General features: G+C 41.7%; 1 protein-coding gene across 1 annotated transcript in view; it reads left to right on the forward strand.

Moving 5' to 3' along the window:
• The window catches only part of vps50 (VPS50 EARP/GARPII complex subunit), a 129,852-nt gene continuing 109,398 nt past the window's right edge, over positions 1-20,454 (forward strand). Inside the window, exons 1-4 of the mRNA XM_050034838.1 lie at positions 1-148; positions 669-737; positions 9,988-10,110; positions 11,027-11,098. Coding sequence (XP_049890795.1) covers positions 116-148; positions 669-737; positions 9,988-10,110; positions 11,027-11,098 — 297 coding nt within the window. The 5' untranslated portion in view covers positions 1-115. The remainder of the gene's footprint in view (positions 149-668; positions 738-9,987; positions 10,111-11,026; positions 11,099-20,454) is intronic.

Genomic DNA, 20,454 nt, shown 5'->3' on the forward strand with positions numbered 1-20,454 from the left:
CACGTGACGCTCAACTATGGCTTCCCTCTCGTAGTGATGGAGGCGCATCGTTGACAACAAAACAAAACTGTGACTTTACTCATTCATTTTTACACTGACACGAATCGGATTTACGATGCAGAAGATCAAGTCTCTTATGGCCCGGCAGGTGAGCGAAGCAGGTCCACAGACAGCGAGCTGCCGGCGGTTTGTCTGTGACAGCTGCAGGTAGCTAGCATGACAGCTAGCAAAGCTAAGTGGCTAATTTGACAGCTCGTCGTGTGGCTCATTAACGGCCACATTCAGGACGGATAACGGCCGCTTTTTGAACCACTGCGTCGCAGTTATTAACTATTCACCCCACGTAAAGAGAATACATCTGCATTGCTAGTAATACCGGTGGGAGTTTACCAGTAGACAAACACAACACTGTAAGTTACAACGGTAGAAACTGGGCGGTCAGGGAAGTTCTCAGCTTGCACTGCAGCACTAATGTTACACTCATTGGTTCACCACTACACAACAGAGCATATCGCTTTCACAAATCTGCCCATCAGTTCCACTTTATACTGTAAGCAGCAGAGTGCTGATGAATAGCAAGCTGTGTGACAGCGGGAGCAGGTTACAGCTGTACTATCAGTTGACTTTTGGGGGATTTTAAAGTCTAACAGTGACTCTTATTTTGACAGGGCCTGAAAAGCCCCCAAGAAAGCATGGCAGACCTCAGTCCTGTGGAGAACCTGAGGATCCCGAGCAAGGTAAACTTCATGACAAGGCTGAAGCTGTAATCCTCAGTTGTGTTGTTAGGATTGACACATTTGGGCTCCTATAAAATCAACATTTCTGTAATAAAAGTAGGTAATAACGGATTGTTACCTGTCCTGTTTAACTGTTTTCATTGTGCAGTAAGGTCTGACTAGTTGTATACTTCCTGTAAGAGTTTTGTCGACAACTGTGAGAGAAGAAAATGCTCCACTTGTATAAATATGCCTTTAAACTGTTGCTTTATGTACTGTGCTTTTGTAGTGTATGAAGTAGGGCTGCACAGTTAATCAAAATATTATTGAAATTGCAATATGGCTAAGCGCAATATCCAAATTGCAGGGTCTGCAAATGTTTAAAAGGTAAAACCTGTCACAGCCATTATAACTATAGATACTGCTACTAACTACACTAACAGATATGCCACGGCCTACAAATCATATTTCAGACTAGGGCTGCAACGATTAGTAGACTAATCGATGACTAATCGACTATTAAAATAATTGGTGACTATTTTAGTAGTCGACTAATCGGTTTGAGTCATGTTTCATAGAAAAGTACTATAAAAGTACCCCAAAATACTCGTATTGCAGCTTCTTACATTCAGTTATTGGCAGCTTTACACACTCTCCCGTGACGGTGAACTAAAACCCTTTGGCGTGTGTACGAAACAAGACATTAGACATAATTTTGGGGTTTGGGAGAGACAGACCGACATTTTTCAACATTTCAACACATTTTTCGATAAAATGATTAGTTGACTAATTGAAGAAATAATCGACAGATTAGTCGACAGTGAAAATAATCGTTAGTTGCAGCCCTATTTCAGACATAAGGGAACATGCTTGTTTGTTACAACACCAGCAAAAAAAAAAAATCTGTGAAAATTCAGTGCAAAAATGACCATTCCCAATCAAATCATGACTCATACTGCAGTTGGAATATCTGTCAAAATAATCGCATCATGATTTTTCTCTCATATTGTGCAGCCCTAGTGTGAAGTAATTATTTTGAGCAACTATTTTTCATCTTGTTTACAAAAGCCAATCAAACTCAGAAACAGCTATGTCGATACAAGTGACACGACAAGATTCGATTTGAACCAGTCTTACTGTATAATTTATGTGTCACTGTATTACACTTTGAACTGCTTCCTGTAAATGAGTTACATCACACCTACTGGGTTTTCTGGACTGTAATGTAAAGAGACCAATGGCTCCCATTTATATCACTTAAGGACACACTTCACATCAATCTCAACCTGAGGAGTGTGAAATATGGTCTGCTTTATTAGCATCATGGCATGGCGGCGTTTGCAATCAGTCACGCTCAGTCACAGGAAGCATTCATCATTACCCACTTGTTCAATTTCAATCTGCCAAGAGCAGACTGAGCGAAGCTGCAGAGTGGCTTTATATAATATATAGTCACTTACTCGCTTACACCTCAATGCACTGCTAGTTGCTGGCTTTGACTTTGCCTTGTAGTGATGACCTTCTGTTAAAGTGGCGGCGTACTATTTGGAAGGTGACCAATTCAATTTGCAGTGCACGGTGATGTCAGCTTGAACCAGGCGTTTCATTTCTCTCATTCTAAAGACTTAGCTTTTAACGGTTGTTTTAAATGTTGTTGTAGTTTGGTCTTCGTCATGTGCTTTGCTGATGTACCGTTTGAGTAGCAGCTTGAAAGGCGAGGCAAAATATGAGAGTAAAAGGAAGTGCTTTTCTGCCACCTCATCTATGAGAGTTGCGAAACTTGAAGCTGAGAGAGTTTTGACAAATATCTCTCAATCTGTTGTTTGTTTCAAAAGTCTTGCTGTCATGAGAAAATAAAAAGGCAGAGCACAGGCTGTCCCCTTTGGTTGGCTCGTACACAACAATGATTTCTTATTATTTTTGTTACGAAGATGATATTTAATGATCTAATAATGTGGGTTCATTGCATTATTTTGGTGTATACAATACACACTTCTGTTGTTACAAACCTGTTACTGCAGGGAAACCATCCAGTGACACAGATCAAGCTCAGATAAGATAAGCAGTCAGTTATTCTCCAGGTGTAATCAGAGCCGGGGTGAAAGCAGAGGGGAGTGTTTCATGAAAGATTTGTTTTTTTTCCCGCTGGCTTGTGGGATTGGTATCAGGTGATGTCGCTAAACTGGATAAACACCCTGGTTTTAGGCGAAGAAAAGAAGAATACTACTGTACAACTACTTAGTATACCTGTTATGTTTGGCTGATGCACTATGAGGCAGCATAGCAGACAGAAAGCTGGGAGGGGCTTAGTTTGGATGTGAGGATAAATATGAACCTCAGCTTACCTCTTTACATTCAAGATGAATTAAGTCACCTGTGTGTACTGCAAACACCTGCCTTTTGTGTGTGGAACCAAAACAAGGGGTTTATTATTTGATGATATTATGCGCTGACTTTATTTACTTTGCTGCAGGGCCTTTCAGCTCTCAGGAAAATGAAATAGGACCCACACAGGCTTTGTATACACCGAAACCCACGGTCCTCTTTGATTAAAGGTGAATAATCCACTCACTCTGCCACTGTGAGGGGACACTGCATGACATTGTTTCGGAGAGTGAGACCGAGGTGCTTGACTTAGTGCATCATTATTATTATTATTGTATATAATGTGATACTTAGTGCTTAGTACCAGTTGTGTGCTTCCAGCTATTTTAGCAATGCCTCGCATCATTTATCATCCTCCAGGAGCTGACAGCAACATCTGGCTCGCTGCAGGGGGGAGGAGTGATGCGGGGGATGATTGACAAATGATGCTGCCAAGTCATTATTTTGACACGACTTGCAGGGTTGATGGTGTTTATGTGATGCGCAGGGAAAACCTAAACATATGCCAGTGAGCCTATAATTGGAGATTTATGTGTGGGAAAACAAATGGGATGCATTTATGTAGCGCTTTTATCCAAAGCACCCATCACATGTACACTGACATGCCGATGTATCAAGTTCAAATGTCAAACAGTCCAAAACCTGTACATTTTCAGTTTACTGTCATGAGCAGATTTCTGACATTTTTGCTTGAGAAATTATGTAAAAGATGACTTGATTATAGGCTAATCATTTAATCGATGAATCATTTCCACTCACCTGAGGCACGTTCAGTCTCAAAACGGTGTGCACCATTTTGCTACGGTTCCCAGTTTGAACGACATGCGGCTTTGAGATACATTTTCTCTCATTTGATGTAACACGACAGGATGTTTAACGCACCACCGTTTCCCTTCAGATAATGGTTTTGCAACAGTTTTTGTGAGGCTGGACACAGCCCTGGTTTGCTGTAGTCATTTACAGGAAGTGGCGAACTGGCGAACTGGCGACTGATCTTTTCATGAACTTCTGCTCAGTTCCACTGTTCCACAGTTGAAGTAGTTTAGTCTGTCAAAACTTTGACATGTCATTGTCTACTTTTAGTTGTATTTTTAAAGGCATTTGATTCTGCTCCTGTTACAGATGTCAGGTTGGTTGTATGTGCAGACACACAGAGGTCAGAGTCTTGGCTCCAGCAGCAGTTTTAATATCAGGGGAAACCATTCTCTCAAAGAAAATCTGATCCCCCCCCTTTAACCTGCTGCTGCGCACCTGATGCCCTCTACGAATTTACATGTAAATCTGGACAACGAGCCAAGGACCTAAATTTAATAAAAGTTTGACCGTAGTTGAGATTTCAGTTTGATATAATCTCAAAGATTATGATAAAACCGATGTCTTCTGCTGTGGAAAGGAAGTAATTTGTATCATGTTTGCACCAAAACCTTTAAATAGATCACAACCTCATTTATTTGAATTAGTCCAAATGGCTCCAAGCTCTTTTTGATCACTTTGATGTTTCTTTTTGTTTGTCTCTCTTGGTTCCTGAGATGGTATTAAGCTGCTTTGTGGGGTACCCTTTTTCTCTCTTTCCGATCCTTTTTGTTCCAAGCTGCTGTCCCTCTGCGAGTCCGTTTTAAGGATTTGCTTTGCAGGTGTTGTGTTGCGCTGTTTCACTTAAAAGCTCCTTAACTCCTGTGGAGCCTTTGATGGTCTCCATCTTTACAATCTGGCATTGTGTGGAAAAGCTTGAATCACCAAGGCTGTCTAGATATAAAATATATGTTATACTAACTTAAACCAGGGGTTGTCAATCTCACACACTATTTTTATCACTATTTTTTTTAGCAGCCATCAACAATAATTGGGGAAGCATCTAATAAAAGGATCTCTGTAGAATTTTAGTGAAATTAAGGTCAGCATCATAGCATTTTCCCTACATAAATCATATTCAATTCAATTCAATTTTATTTATAAAGCCCAATATCACAAATCACAGTTTGCCTCAGAGGGCTTTGCAGCGTGCGACATCCCTCTGTCCTTTGGACCCTCGCAGTAGATAAGGAAAAACTCCCTGAAAAAAAAAAACCTTTAATGAGGAAAACAAATGGTAGAAACCTCAGGAAGAGCAACTGAGGAGGGATCCCTCCTCCAGGACAGACAGACGTGCAGTAGATCTCGTACAGAGCAGATTGACATAATAAATTTACAGTGATCCATATGACATAATGACACATAAAGACAGACGGAGACAGAGAGAGAGAGATTAATTCAGCTTTGTATTACTCCATATTTTTCTCAAGGTTACCCACACCCCACCTTCAGTGGCTCTTAACCCCCCTAGATGGATCTGCCCCACAGTGTGAGAACCACTGATGTAAACTGAAGCGCAGGAAATCAACTGTTTCCGAACTAATGCAGAAATGCAGCCACAAAAAAAATCTCTTCTTTGTCTGCATTATTTTAAAATGGCTGTCCTCAGGTTTTGGAAGTTTAGTCAGACAAAGTATGTAATTTGAAGATGTCACGTCCTTAGCCTTGGAATGGCGAGGGACATTTCCCCCACTAATTTCTGACATTTTATCATCTGTTTAAATACAACTTTAAACAACACTTAGTTTGCTGCAGCCCTAAATGTGTAATACAGGTTATAGTGAAACTCTGGAACAAGCTAATTTCTGTGTGATGCTGAAAACTCTTTTGTTTAACAGTAGGTTTTTCCTGGAGGCTTCAGTTTCCTTGAGGCGAACAGTAGTTCCTCTACACCCCTGCTGTTCGTGCTTGAGGTACACACAGTTACCATTTCCCACCAGCAGGGGTCAGCCTCAGTTTACTCATTACACAGTTCTCTTTTACTGCAATTCAGTGCTCACACGAAAAGCGTTCATTTACACAGGCTGAGTGCATCACCTGCTATATATGAAATTTTAGAATGAATATGATTGGCTGAGTGCCTCCCGTATGTATTTTCTGAAGATGTGAGGGGGGCATGTTTGATACCCTGTCATTAGTTCACACAGGCTGTCTCCAGGGGGAACACAGCTCACTCTGACACTTCACATGTGTTCTGGTGTTAAGCCACCCAATCAGGTTTGTTTTTAGATGAGCTTTGGTCTAATTAGGCTTCAAAGGGCCTGCCTGTGCAGTCATGTAACAAAACAGCTGCATGACATCATAGAGAGACAGGCCTTTCCTCTGGCACAGAGATAGAGAGTGGAGAATGACTGTTAAGGAAAAATAATCACTTGCTTTCAAGTGACAAAAATGAAGAGTATTACTTGTTAACCCAGCAGCCGACAGCGGCGAGGCAGCCTGGATATTGAAGTTGGTCGTGATTGTGTCCTAATGTCCCAGAGGACAGCTGTGTCACACCCTTGTTTAGAAGCAGATGAGGATATACACCCAGTTGAGCTTGCATAAATATTCAATGCTGATTACATTGAGGACGTTTTGATTTGTTCGCGTAATGAATGATTCCATAGTGGAAATAATTGGCCCTCCTCTCAGTATCCTCACCCTGCCGTCTTTCTCCCCTGATGTCTCGCTGGATTTTCCATGCACCTCTTTTTTGTTTATTCAGGCGTCTGTTTCATCACGGCCCCGTGTTGTTGAGCACCTTTTTGTTCCGCGCATGATTTTCCACGTTCAATCAGCATTAGGGACGAATATCCACTTTGATTCTTTGATATCGCTTGTTAAACGTCCCACACTTTGGATGCAAATAGATTTCTAATTTTGCAGGGGGGGTTGTGCAGGGTGGTGTGTTGTGTTTGTCCCTCATCCTTCAAAGTAAAATTTGATCAAAGCCTCACAGCGGCTGATGTTGGGTTTCACATGTGAGGCACAGGGGTGCCTGGTTTGTTTTGCGCCCACGCAGCGGCAGGAAGGGAAGGAAATTATTTAACCTGAGGTGGCCTGTTAAGGAGTCATTCACTTAAAGATGTTCCACACGTCACCGCAGGTGGGACACTGGGAGAGGGGGACGAGAAAGATAGTGACACGGGGGAGGTGAATTGCTCTAACCACATCGGAGTGGCTTCACATGGTTGTCTTTTGTTTCCCTCATTTCTCTCTCTTTTTCTTCTCGCTCCAACTTTCGCTACCAATGAGTCATCCACCTCATCCCCCCGCCCTTCCCTGTTTTCTCTTTCCTTCTCATTTGAGTTGATTTCCCACCCACCCTTTTGATGGCAGAGCGTGATCTCCTACCTCTACCCCTCCTTCCCAATCTCACACACTCACCCACACATTTCCCCCCGGGGGCCTTTGCTCACTCCCTCACCTGATTCAACCACGGCAGCACACACACTTGTGCAAGGTTGCACACTCACACATACACACACAGGCACGGACACATGCACGCATTTCAATTTTTAATTACCACCCTCCCAATTGCCTTGTGTAAAATTTTATATATGGTATATAAAAGGGATTCTGTTTGTGTAATTGAATTAAATGTTAGCCTACTGCGAACATAAAAATTACTCACAGCAGCGTTCTCATCTAAATGTCACTCAGTGGGACACACTCGCCCACAGAAGCAGATTCAGTTACATGGGCGGCATGCTTCATTGCCTCCTGTACGTTGCTTGCTGATAGTAGATGGGAAAATAGTTGTGGTTAGGCAGGTGTGTAACAGGGTTTTCCTGATCAGCATCTGCTATCTCACGAAGACTATATGAGATGATGTGTGCAGATCTTTGATAGAGAATTCTATATTTTCATTTGAGAGGGTATGAACGTGTGTGTGGGGGCGTATAGATCGCAATTATCCCATGATTCCACATCCATCTTAGTTCAGCTCCTTCCCAAGCCTACAGTCTATTTTTAGTGCTATTGTGCTTTAATGTGCTGATGCCTCACTGTATTGATCCCACACAAGGAAGTTGTCAGAATCAGCATAACCTTATATAAAAGATGGCCACTCAGGGCATAAAGTGAATCCACCTGTTCCTTTTATTTGGGATGCAATATTGGGATGCAATGTAATATTTAGCTGTATGTTCATCCATGCTAGCGGCTTGAGTCTAGGAACGGCGTTGGTAGGCAGTTGGTTCTACAGAGACTGAAATATCTCAGCAACTGTTGGATGGATTTCCATTAAATTGGGTACAAATATTCATATTCCCCAGAGGATGAGTCCGTATTTTCCTTTAGGCCCTAGCACCACTGTGAGGTTCACATTTGTGGCTGGGCAACATATTGATATTATATTGATATTGTGGTATTAAATATCAACCTGGAACTTGGATAGCCTAATATTATGTTGTCTTATCCTGGTTTTAAAGGCTGCATTACATTCAAGTGATTTGACTGTTTTGTTCAAAAATCTCATTGTGTAAATATTTTGTAAAAGCACCAATAGTCAACCCTACAATATAGTCACAGTATTAATATTTAAATATTTGGTCAGGATATTTGCGACGATGTCAGCATGCATTTAACATGGCTGTGGACTCTATAATGAGCAGCAAATTGTGATTTGGACTCCTGAGTTATCATTTTTTGGTGTCATTAATAACTGGGTTTCCATCCAAATGTAGCACAAATTTTAACTGACTTTTCAGACAAGGACGGGCAAAAGGAAATGCAAATGTATTCGCTATTCTATCCACTACTGTTAAATGAATACTGGGAGTTTTCTCATGGAGATAAGCAGTGGATGGTGCTAATCCTCCAGTCAAATGCCATTATACTACTGCAGAAGAAGAGGGAGCAACTAAGGAAAACAAGGGATGTGTAACAACTAAATGGCAACAAAAATGCATTGAAGCAGAATGTTTTGATAAATAAAATGTGATGAAATCCTTTTATCTTTGTTTTAATTAATTTTGACTTTTGGATGTTAAAATGCTCAGGGTTTATTGGAAAATATTGGACCACATGAGTCTAATTCAACAAATCGTATGATATAAAATGTTAGTGTAGCCCAATGCTTAACTGCAACTGTGCAGAAATACAGGGCTTTAAACAAAATGAATAGACATGAAAGAAAAACGATGCACAGTTTTCGAATGTTAACTTTGAATTTGAATATCAGTGTTATGAATTAAGATTTAAACTATTTGGTACAGCCCTGCCAAACGTAAAAAAATTATTTGCAAGTTTTGTCGTTGCCACTCAGGTGTTTTTATGCGCAAATTGAAAATACGCATAAAAACATGAGAATGGATATGCACCTACCAAACACAGTGTTGTTCTCCTTCACTTGCTAATATAGTCATCCTACCACTGTTATTAACCCTTGATTATATCTGGGCTCATTGGCAGTGCAGGTTTAAAACCCTTCATCTAAAACCCTCACTGCAGTAACGCTTCAACGTATGCATGGCATGCTAATCAATAAAGCTCTGATGTTTCTCAGAGATGCTCTGAAGGGGAATCCCCATCGTGTGTTTTTCCAGTCATTCCTTTCTTCTCGTCTCTCGTCTCAAGGCTCCCTGCCGTCCCCCATGACAGCTGTCCGACGAAACAAGCTGCAATCTTCTCCCAAACTCTGCGATTAACGTTTTTCTTCTGCACTTTAATGCCCACTACGCACACCCTCTCTCTCCCTCTCCTCGCCTCTTGTTCTCTGTCTCATTTTTATTCTGCTCTCTCTTCACTTTGTCCTTCACCCTTGCCCATGTCCTTTAACTTCCTGGTACTTCTTGTTCCTCTAATTCTATCTCCATTCCCTTTATTGTTCTTTCCCTTTGGCACCTGTCCTCTTTTTTCCCATTATTACCCCATTTCTCTCTTTCTCTGTTTTGATGTGTTGTTTGTTTTCATTACTTAGGAAATGATGTAATCCTCTGTTTTGGAGCCTTTTCTGTTTGTGTCCCAGTGTGTCTGGAACTTTATTAAGTGCCTACTTCAAGGACACATTTTAATTCCCTCTCTTTGTCACTGTCTCCTTCTCTTCCAGGAGGAGTTGCGGGAGCTGAGGGAGCAGCCCATTGACCCCCAGGCGGAGCAGGAGATCATCGACAGCATCGAGGAGGTCTACTTCTCTAACGACTCCTTCGACATGGTGCAGCATGAATTGGAGGTCAGAGACTCTCTGTATGAATGAGCGAGTGTGCGAGTTATCGACTGGATGGGCGCCACTCGCTTGTAAAATGATGACAAGAGACTCACTCCCAAGTTCCCACGCCCTCCTCTGTAAAATAATAATTCCATCAAACCCACCACATTTCAGTAGTTCTGATAACAGCAATATTGCATTTCTGACGTGAATAAATATAGTTCCCTGCCCCTTGAACCTTGTCTGACTGGCAGAGTTAAAGCTCTTTCTCACCTGAGCTGCTGTTTTGTACACTTCTGCTGAGCCGCATGCGTACCGTTGACGTTGGGATTGATGGATTGCATCCGCTCAACAGAGGAAGGGTGTGAAATCTCATTAGATTTATCTTGGTATTGCTACGCCATCTGAAATGAGACTTTCAGTCAAGGGGAAAGTAATTACCTATCATCCTTTGGGCCATGGATTTGCAATATCTTCTTTCCTTAGCAGAGTTTGTTTGCTGTTTACTAAACAATGCCCTCTACTTTCTTGACTAATCTTACTTATGATCTGGCAAAGTCTATTTATTGAGCAAATTCTTTTTGTTTGCTTTGAACGGAGAAAGAGCTGCAGCTATCTGCAGTGAAACCATCTCAAGCTTTGCCCAGCGAGATATTTTAAAGATGCTCAGGAGTCTAGATGAGCTCACTCAGGATAGATAAAAACTCTGCTGTGGCCCTAATTTGAATATTTCTGTCTGACACACACTTAGCCTGGACTCTTAGCACGCTGAGAAGTAGACACATTTGGAAGCAGCATGCAGCTGTATAGAAGTACGCAGTGCTTACAGACTATGTTTGCGGATGTGTTTGCAAAAGTCTCGAGTGTTTTCACCTGCGTAGGAGGATGAGTTGTTACAAACAATAAGGTTGCGTGTTTGTGCTTGTGTGTGTGATTATAGAAACTACCACCTGAGCTGAACCTGCAGGAGCTGGAAGAGTACAGAGATAAGCTGAAGAGACAACAAGCTGCAGTAAGTAACTCTCTCTGTCTCTCTCACTCACACACACACACACACACACACACACACAATGAAGAAGACAAAATAGATTAATATTTGAATCATCAACATTCTTGACCTTAGAAAACATGGTCTGCATAGGCTCTGGTTACACTTTGTCATCCGATCACGCCAGGACATATTAACTGTCAAGTCTGCACGCTTAGAGATTCGATCTTGCTCGCACTGGGATACAACCAGCCAAACCACATGCTGAAGTGGCCTGGTTCGCCTTGAGTTCAGATCTCAGTGATATGTGGACAGTATGTGGGCCCAATCCAGATAATTTACCAAATGTAGGTCTCGCATCATTTTAACGCCACATTGGAGTTCCTCTCCTAAGCAAAAGCAAAGAGAAAGCCAGGTCTGGAGCACAGCTGAGGCCTGTTGTCTTGTAGCACTGCTGTCCGACACCACTGTGCACCACTGGGCCCTGCAACCAGTACAAAAAACCCCAAAATATAAAGAAAAGAAGGGTCTTTGTTGCACTAGAGTTTCCGTTATCCAGTAATTGTTGAAGTCCAACATATTCAAACCTCTCCTGTCATAATGTCTGGTCAAACTAATTCCCTCTGACGCTTTGTCCTAACAGCAAGTGAGTGTCGCTTTTTACCACACACCGGATCGTTAAATATGCACTTCTGCTACGTCATGTTAACAAACCACATAACTTGCAACTGGGTGCTCGAGATCATGGCGTACTGGAGACGGAACCACTTAAAAGATGTCTGAGTACTTGCTATCCTCCCACGTTTGCTCTTTTTAAACAGAAAAAACCTGTTTTATATTCTATGTTTGCGGACAAGGACCAGGTAATGTATCCTCATGGAAATATATTCGATCATTATCCAGTCAGGCAGGTCGCATTGAAGTGTCAAGTGTGGACACGTGTGGACACAGCTGCATTTTAGTCTGGCACATCTGATCACAGAATGAAAAGACAAATGTAACCAAGGCCACAGATCATTTTCCTTGGCTTTCAGCTGTATTGCACAGCCTTTATTTCTATATAGTGTGCTCATTTGGCACGGAGATGAGTCTGTGGACATGGCACTTTTAGGGCTTTTTGTTCGTGTTGGCATGAAAGATCATTCGTTCATGGACTTGTGGGCCAGAACTCTACGTGCTGATTTAAGTCTGAGCCAAGGTCCAATCTAAGGTTTGCATTCCTCTCCTATTGTATCCTCGTATCCTCGTCCGCCAAAAAACAATCAACATAACATTAGCTTTAAATAAATAAGCACATTAAAATGAATAGCAATAATAATAATAATAACAACAACAACAACAACAACAACAACTGACTCTATAAACTTGTGGTTCAGTTTGATCCGGACCGAGACCACCTCTTTTCGTCAGACCAAGGATCAACTGTCTGGTCTGGACCATGACCCGGGGAAAGTTTCACCTGTAATTTTGGTTTGGATCAAATTTTAAAGTCTGAAACTCTTGTCCAAACGAGTTGGGTTTGGACCACATAACCATAGTGCACAACACCATGAAGTACCGTTGAAGGCTGCTGAAAGAGCTAATACGTGGAACTCGAGTTTAGACCATTTTTCATTTGAGACATTTTGTTATTGCTGATTTCTGTTTGGATTGGACGACTCATCTCCTTTTGTACTGCTGCGTCACTATAGATGAGTACAGTGCTTGAGAGTTATTATTAGGAACGGTTTGCAGTGTTTCTTAAGATGCAGCACCAGATGTGCACAAGTGGCACGTCAGATCCTTATAGTTACTCTTGCCATTTTATTCGGAGCAGTGTGGTCCCACAGCGAGATGAAAACAGCATTTGACAACAATCTTACCTCAAGGTCCATTTGGTAGCTTTTCAGGAAAAAGACAATAACGAAAACTGCTTAAAACCTAACCCGCTGGCTTGCACTGCAGACATGGAAAAACTAATATAACTGAAAAATAATTCCCCAAAAGCCTGTTTTCATTTAGATAAAAGCCTAGAATTTCTGTGTTTGCTGCAATATCTCATAGCAGTTTATCTCAGGCTCCTACAAAGTCCCTGTCTGTCCCACCCCAGACCACAGCGACATTTTTAGTGTATCTGAGGCTAGACACATTAACGCCCCTAAACACCATGATTTTATTTGTTGATGGGTGGCTCTTTAAGCCAAATAGCCAAAGTTTGAACTCTGATTACAGAGTGGTCTGACGTCAGGGATTGTGACCATTTACCTAGCGGCCGTCACTTTGAGGTCAGTCAGGTTCCTCGCAGTTTCAGACCGGAGAGCTGGCCTGTCAACAAATTCTATTTTTAGAACCACGTGGTAGAGAAAGCAGCTCTTTTCCCCTCTGCACCCTCAATCCTCACAGTCCAGTGCAGATTTTGCCCACTTCCCCTTCTTCCTGACAAGCTTCTGTACTTTCGCACACCTGTTCGTCTCTCATAGCTCCCTTGGCTCTACTTTTATTTTTTTTGTACTTTGCCACATCTTCTCCCTCCACACCTCCACTTATCCTTCTTTTTTCATACATGCCGCTCTTCCCCCACGTCCCCACTTTTGACGTTCTTGGCAGTTGCCCACAGAGCTGTCTGTCTAGTTGAGATGAGGCTCCAGACTTTGTGGCCTGTGGCGTGGTGAGACCCACAAGTTAGTAAAGCCCAAGAGTACACAAACGTGCTCTGACACATACCCTCTCCCTGTCTCTCTCTCTCTGGCTGCGAGCCGGCAGGCACCTCACTGGAATAGCCATGGTAATTGGTCCAGTGTGCTGTCAGGCAGAAAATCCACAGCCATGTTTCACAGCAAGCTGGTCAATACAGACCTGCAATCCTGAGCCTAAATGAGCAAACCCTCTACATGTTTGTCTACCTCACTGCCCTGAGGCTTTTGTAAAAAAAAACAAACCTTCAGTACCGATCTCCTTTCATTTGTTTGTAAATGTTTTTTTTCAAGCTTAATTTTCTTTTTTTTTGTTATTATTAGTCATCATCTTGCAGTTGTACATGTTAAATTCCACAGATCTTTTACAATGAGCGTTTAGAAAGAGACAACAGAATATCACATACACGTAGAGTAAGTATACACATGCAACAGTGTTACATATATACATGCATAAAGAAAAAACAACAACCCAAAACCAAAACAAAAGAAAAATTTACAAAAAAAATATTGTATTTGTGTTCGTCCACTTTCTCTCAAGCCTCACTCGATCCCATTGATCAGTCAGACTTTTTCAGAATAACTCTGAGGAGATGGATCTGTTGTTTCGTTGAATAAACGGCTATCTTTTATTTAATTCATTAATAATTAATAATCTGAAATACTTATCGCTCTACAATTCAGGATTGTTGGGTACTGTTAATAAAAATGCTCACCAGCAAAAATGAAGGTAAAAGCCACTCATGTTTGGCGGTTTGCCTCACGTCATTTGTGGGGTTTTTTTTCGCTTGCATGCATGCGGCTTACAGTTTGGCACCTGGTTGCTGCCTTTTTGTTAAGCCCTGACTTCACCTGAGTGCTGTGGGTTTACACGCCCATAAATATCCCAGACACAGAAAAGAAAATACAGGCAGAGGGCAGAGTTATTACAGAAAATACTTCACCGCACACTTCTAGTGGGTCATCAGTGATGATTGAGAAGGATTACTTCTGTATACATTTTCATAAGTGCTATATCTTAGGCAACGGACTTGCTTGCATTTCTTGAAGACGTCTCGCCTTTCATTCAAGAAGCTTCTTCAGTTCTAAATGACTGGTGTGGTGTCGCGAGCTTTAAACTCTGTGTGGGTGTGAACCCTTACAGTCGTTGAGGTCACATGTGAGTCGTTGACCCATCTGGCCATCATGGGTGTTGTTAGGTTTAGATGGGACCAAGATGGTCCCTTGTGACTTTAACCACTGTGAAACTAAGGACGCATTCACATTGGCACTATTTGGTGCGCTTTAAACGAACCCTGGTCTGCTTCCATGGATAGTTTGGTTTGTTTGGAGTGGTGTGAACGCTCATTCAAACTCTGGTGTGGACCAAACGAGCAAACCCTGGCCAGTCGATGAGCCGAGTTTTCTTCTTCCTCATGCTTTTTTGTCTTCCTGGTCAGTGGTCGTTTCGGGTAATACCGCCCCTGAACGAGCAGCTGTTGTAACTGCGTGATGTTGTCCAGGCAGTTTGGGCCGCTTTAAAAAGTGCAGTGTGAAAGTGAACCGAACCAAATGAAGGTGTGAAATTTTTCAGCATTCCCCGCCCAGTCGAACTGAGACCCCCGGACTATCCTGGCGTGTATGCGCCCTAAGAGCTCACATGTGACCTCAATGACTCTGTAAGGGTTCACACCCACACAGAGTTTAAAGCCTGTGACTCCGCACCAGTCATTTAGAACTGAAGAAGCTTCTTCAATGAGAGGTGACACGTCTTCAAGAAACACAAGCAAGTCTAGTTGCTTACAATATAGCACTTGTGATTACCATGACCTGGATGACTGAGAATCTTCACCAACACGAATCTATTGTTTTTTAGGAAAATCCTGCATAGTATATCTTAAACAAATACTGTATCGATCACCCCCTTTCTCCCTGAACACCGTAGATGGATATTTGGTATCAGTAAATATGGAGTCTTCTGCCTTGTACTTACCTGGTCAAAAATACAACACTTTTTCTTGGTAGAGTAAGTTTTCTTGAAAATATTCTTTGTCATATACTGGCAAAAGAACACTGTTGCCATAACTGGGAGCCGGTGTGATTGATTTTATGCTGTGATGTGGTTCGATATGGAGAGTTTTAAGGCTTGAATTCTAGTAAAATCAATGTTATTTAATCGCAAATGAGATACAGGAGAAGATTTGAAATACACCAGTAGAACACAGCATTAAAGGGGCTGCTGAATTTTTATTTTTCCCTTTTTTAAAATCAGACTTAATTTGACAGTGTACTGCAAAAAAAACCCTCACATATTTTTCAAAGACCTTTATTGTATTGGAAAGTCACACATGTGGAGGATTGTGTTCGTGTTCACCAAACTAGAGCTGCTTCCACTGATGGAAAGACCTCTCTGTAGGCGGGTAATTTATATTTGTGCATTCATACTGGACACATACTGACTCCACTACACACAGATCCAAGCCCCCAGAGGAACATAGTCGTCAGTGTGTGAAGATGCAATAATAGTGCTTTCAGATTCTCACCATGGGGCTGTTGTGTGACTCGCTTTACTCCTGACGGATGATGATGCTGTAAAGCAGCATGATGTAGGTTTGTGTGTACTGCGGGGGGTGGAGAGATACAGTACTGGTACCATATGTTCTGTATGAACTTGTTCCTCTGTTTGCCTCTCCTTCTTCACACCTGCTGAGGAGGTGTGTATGAGCTGGTGTGTTGATGCATAAATATCCCTTCTCTTCCTTTTTCTGCCCCTTTACTGTGTCATTCACTGAAGGTTAGAACAGACTTTCTGTAGTGTTGGAGAAGAGAACAGCTGCCCTGTTTCTCTGCCACTGTATCCAAGCTTAATTGGCATCTTTGACACGTGTGGCAGGGGCTTGTCTCAGGGCCAATGGCTTTTTCGCGCAGTTACACTCCAGCACACACAAAAATGTCATGATCCAGAGGCGCACTTTGGCTGTGTGTTGTTGCCATGCTAACACACACATGCTTGTATTTTACTTCTTAGGGCTGTTTTTGACTATATTTGTCATCTGAACTCTTATCTGTCCCAAAACCTGAACTACTGGAGGTCTCAACACTAACTTAAAAGTAATTGCCCGACTGGCAACCAGGCATTTTTTATGCAGTTATACATCAGCTTAAAGGTCCAGCGTGTAGGATTTAGTGGCATCTAGTGCTGAGGTTGCAGAACTGAAACTTCCCCCATGTGCCAAGCCTGTATGAGACTTACTGTGGCTGACGCGAAATCTTTGTATTTTCTGTTTTATCTCATACTTTACAGAACTTAAATCTTAAGTGTTATCAGTTAACGTGTCTATCCTTAATTCCTGGTGTATGACATTCCAGAAATAGCATACATGCAAGTAAATGCACAAACACTCGTGCAGCATTTTCTGGTTCTAGTTCTGACTGTGAAAGCAATACTTAAACATCACTAATGCAATGAAAATTGAAAAATTATTCATTTTGGGGTGCATTTTGTGCCATTTGTTGTCCTTATTTTTTACATGTTAAAATGGGGCTGCCACTGATGGCAACCAAAGGCCAAGAATTAGTTGCCAATTTTCCAGAATGATTGGCACTGTCATTCGTTAAAACCCAGATACACCAAACCAACATCAAAGAATTGGTGGCAGCAAAGGCTGACTGTTGCGTTTTTTCACGTGGCTTGTGTCTTAGCCAAAAAGTTGCACTTGAACACACCGCAACAATTACAGCTAGCGGCCAACTAGCATGTATGTTCTGCGCCTGCGTGAGAGGAAATAACTCTCCATAGCAGCAGATGGCGGTAGTCTGAATTTGACATTCAAAAAGGAAAACCTGAAGACCGCTTCGCTAGTTAGCTAGTTAGCACACTAACAGCACAACCCGATGTTGAAAGAACAAATGATATTTACTGTACGCCAGTGAACAATAACACAAACAATTTACAGAGTTTCTGCTAAAGAGCTCAATGGCTAAAAAATAATCTTACCTCATGAATCAAGTTTGTTTCAATCTCACATATTTTGACTTTAATGGTTTGTTTTCTTTCCTTACTTCCATTTCTCTTCTCATGTGCTGAGCTGAACTGCCATTCAGAGTGATTTCACTCACCAGCAGGCTCCGATGGCGATTTAAAACGCCAAAACCAGCCGAAAAACAGGCAACAAGGGCTGACTAGTACCAAAGGTGTGGGACACACCGCAAAAACTAGGATAACAGACACTCAGCGACAGCCTGATATTGACCAACGGCCGAATATCAGCTTGGTTTTTGTCGGCCCTTACTGTTGAGCCCTTTACTGTACTGTTATCAGTAGCATTTCTAGAACATCAACCACATCCTAATAATAGTTCACAAGTGCTTACTGCCTTTGAAGGTACAACTCAACAGCAGTTTCACAACATTTTGCCTTCCTATCAACCTCAAAGTGACTCTCTTCACAGAAATGTTGGCTGCAGAGATGTCAGAGGAGGCGATGTTGATAACTCATGTGAACATATTCAATTTTTAATGAAACTTGAAAGCTAGAGATGACTATCCCTCCTGCAGCAATAATGAATTCTCTCTCACCGCTCGGCTTCTTTTAAAAGTTAGCAACGCTTATGCAACCTTTGCCTAAACCCTGAATGGCTGCCAAATTCCTCCTTGTGTTTCAGTCAGGCTGAAACGATGCCCTACTGTGCAGAGGAAGTTTCAGGTGGGGTGTATGTGTGAATGAAAATAGAGAGATGACATTGTTGCATGAAAAAAAGATACACACACACACACACAGCTTCAAAGTGAATAGGGGTTATATTGCTCTGTGTTACCAGTGGAAACCTTCACTGTTGAGTTTATGCTGTCTCAGTGCGCAGCTCTCTTCATCAGGAGGACTGACCTTCACTGCTACACTGCTTTAGACTTTTCACTGCTACCAACCCTAATTAGCACCAGCTAATTTAGCTCTAATTGCCTCATACATCTCAGTAAACACTTGCAAGAAGTAGCAAATGTGTTCTTATTCAGACACATTTATTAAAGCCTAACAAATATCTACAGCCTTCCTGCTAATGAGCAAACTGTCCAAACATGTATAATCTGTGTTATCAATGCTTGTGTTCGTTAGCTTTTTCACTCTAATAGACGATGTGTATGAGCTGAGGAGTGTAGTCTGCATAAGGCATCTGTCTTCTCCCATGACTTCCCTCATTTTTTACTCCCTCATGGCATGTCGGTGTCCCTAATGAGAAAAATGACATTCATTGTCTTACTGTGGGTCTATGTTGATGATCATTCATTGCCAGTCACTTGTTTTGGGCAACATTTACCCCCATCTGTTAAATATTGCATGCACTCCATCACTGCTTTGCAACCCAGTCTGTGAACAATTAGCCTCCATTTGTATATGTGAGGAAGAGCTGAGAGCTAATGTCTTTGGCCTTGTGGCTCAGGTGGGAGGTTTTGGTTACTCATGGGTTTTCATTATGTATTAAGAAGACTCTTTCACTCCTGTTAAAAAGGTTTGTTCTAGTCAGTGGGTTGCCAATAGGTGGCATTATGGCCTAATTTTGAGGGCAGCTCTGTTAATGGTTGAATGTCTGTCTTGAGCTTCTTTAACACAAATATGCATTGTTTTTTTGTTCGCCATTTCCTCGTCTGATTTCTTACACTTCTTCTGAAAAGTACTGAATATATTCTTCTCTGTGACCATCTTATTTATGCATTTGAATGGTAAAAGACGCAGACACTGGAACCCTGTGGCATGAACAGTTTCAGTTGAGCTGCGTTTGCCATAAAGTAACCAGACACCAGAAGGGACAATAATTCATAAGAGGTTACAGAAAATGATTGAGTGAATTTTGCTAATTTGGCCGGACACCCTGTAGAAGTTGAAGCTAACTGAGATATGTAATGCCTGGTTTTGATCTTGGTTTGGTTTAATGATGATCTTAGCTGGTGATTCAATCAAGCACTTGTAGATATCGAAGTATTTCACTTCTGGCCACACAGTGGGATTATTTCTCCAAGAAAAGCAAGGTAAAGAGAAGAGACACTGAGACTGACAATATTGAGCTTGTCAACATTTTTCTCTTTGGTGGACTAAGGGTGCTAAAATATCCCTTTGTCATGCTGAAATCTAAGGTTTTCAGCTAGCTTAAGGCATTTTGTCAGTGTTTCAGTCTTTGGTTCCATGTTGCGACACAGATTGGTTTCCCGTCTGGTGGACATGGTTTTTACAGTATGACGTGCTGCGCACTGTCTCTATCTGTTAAGGTCTCTAGTTGGCGACCATCTTGTAAAGTCATCCCCTCCCCTAACCTGGTCTACTGCATACTAGCAGATATGAACACCTTCTCACTATTGTAATAAACTCACTGAGTGGGGAAAAAGATGATTGGTTACATCCACTGGACAAGTGTTTTTCCTTCTGTCATTATAACAAGCAGCACATTGATTTCCAGCTCATGTATTTGTATTAATTTTTTGAAACATTTGAGCTTCATTCACCCTTCACTTTGATATTAAAATCAATTGTTTTTTTTTTGTAATTGACACGGCCCATGAGTTACAGAAATTGGCACTTACTGAACATACATGAGAATGTAGCCTACTTTTTAAAAAACAAGATATCCCTCCCTATAACTGTGGGGACATTGTTTTGAAGCAGCACCTCACCAGTTTAAGAAAAATAACCCTGATGATGTCACAGTGATGCCATCAGGGATAATTCAGCTTGGATTT

The sequence above is a fragment of the Epinephelus moara genome, chromosome 22, assembly GCF_006386435.1.
Source record: "Epinephelus moara isolate mb chromosome 22, YSFRI_EMoa_1.0, whole genome shotgun sequence".
Classification (NCBI taxonomy): Eukaryota; Metazoa; Chordata; class Actinopteri; order Perciformes; family Serranidae; genus Epinephelus; species Epinephelus moara.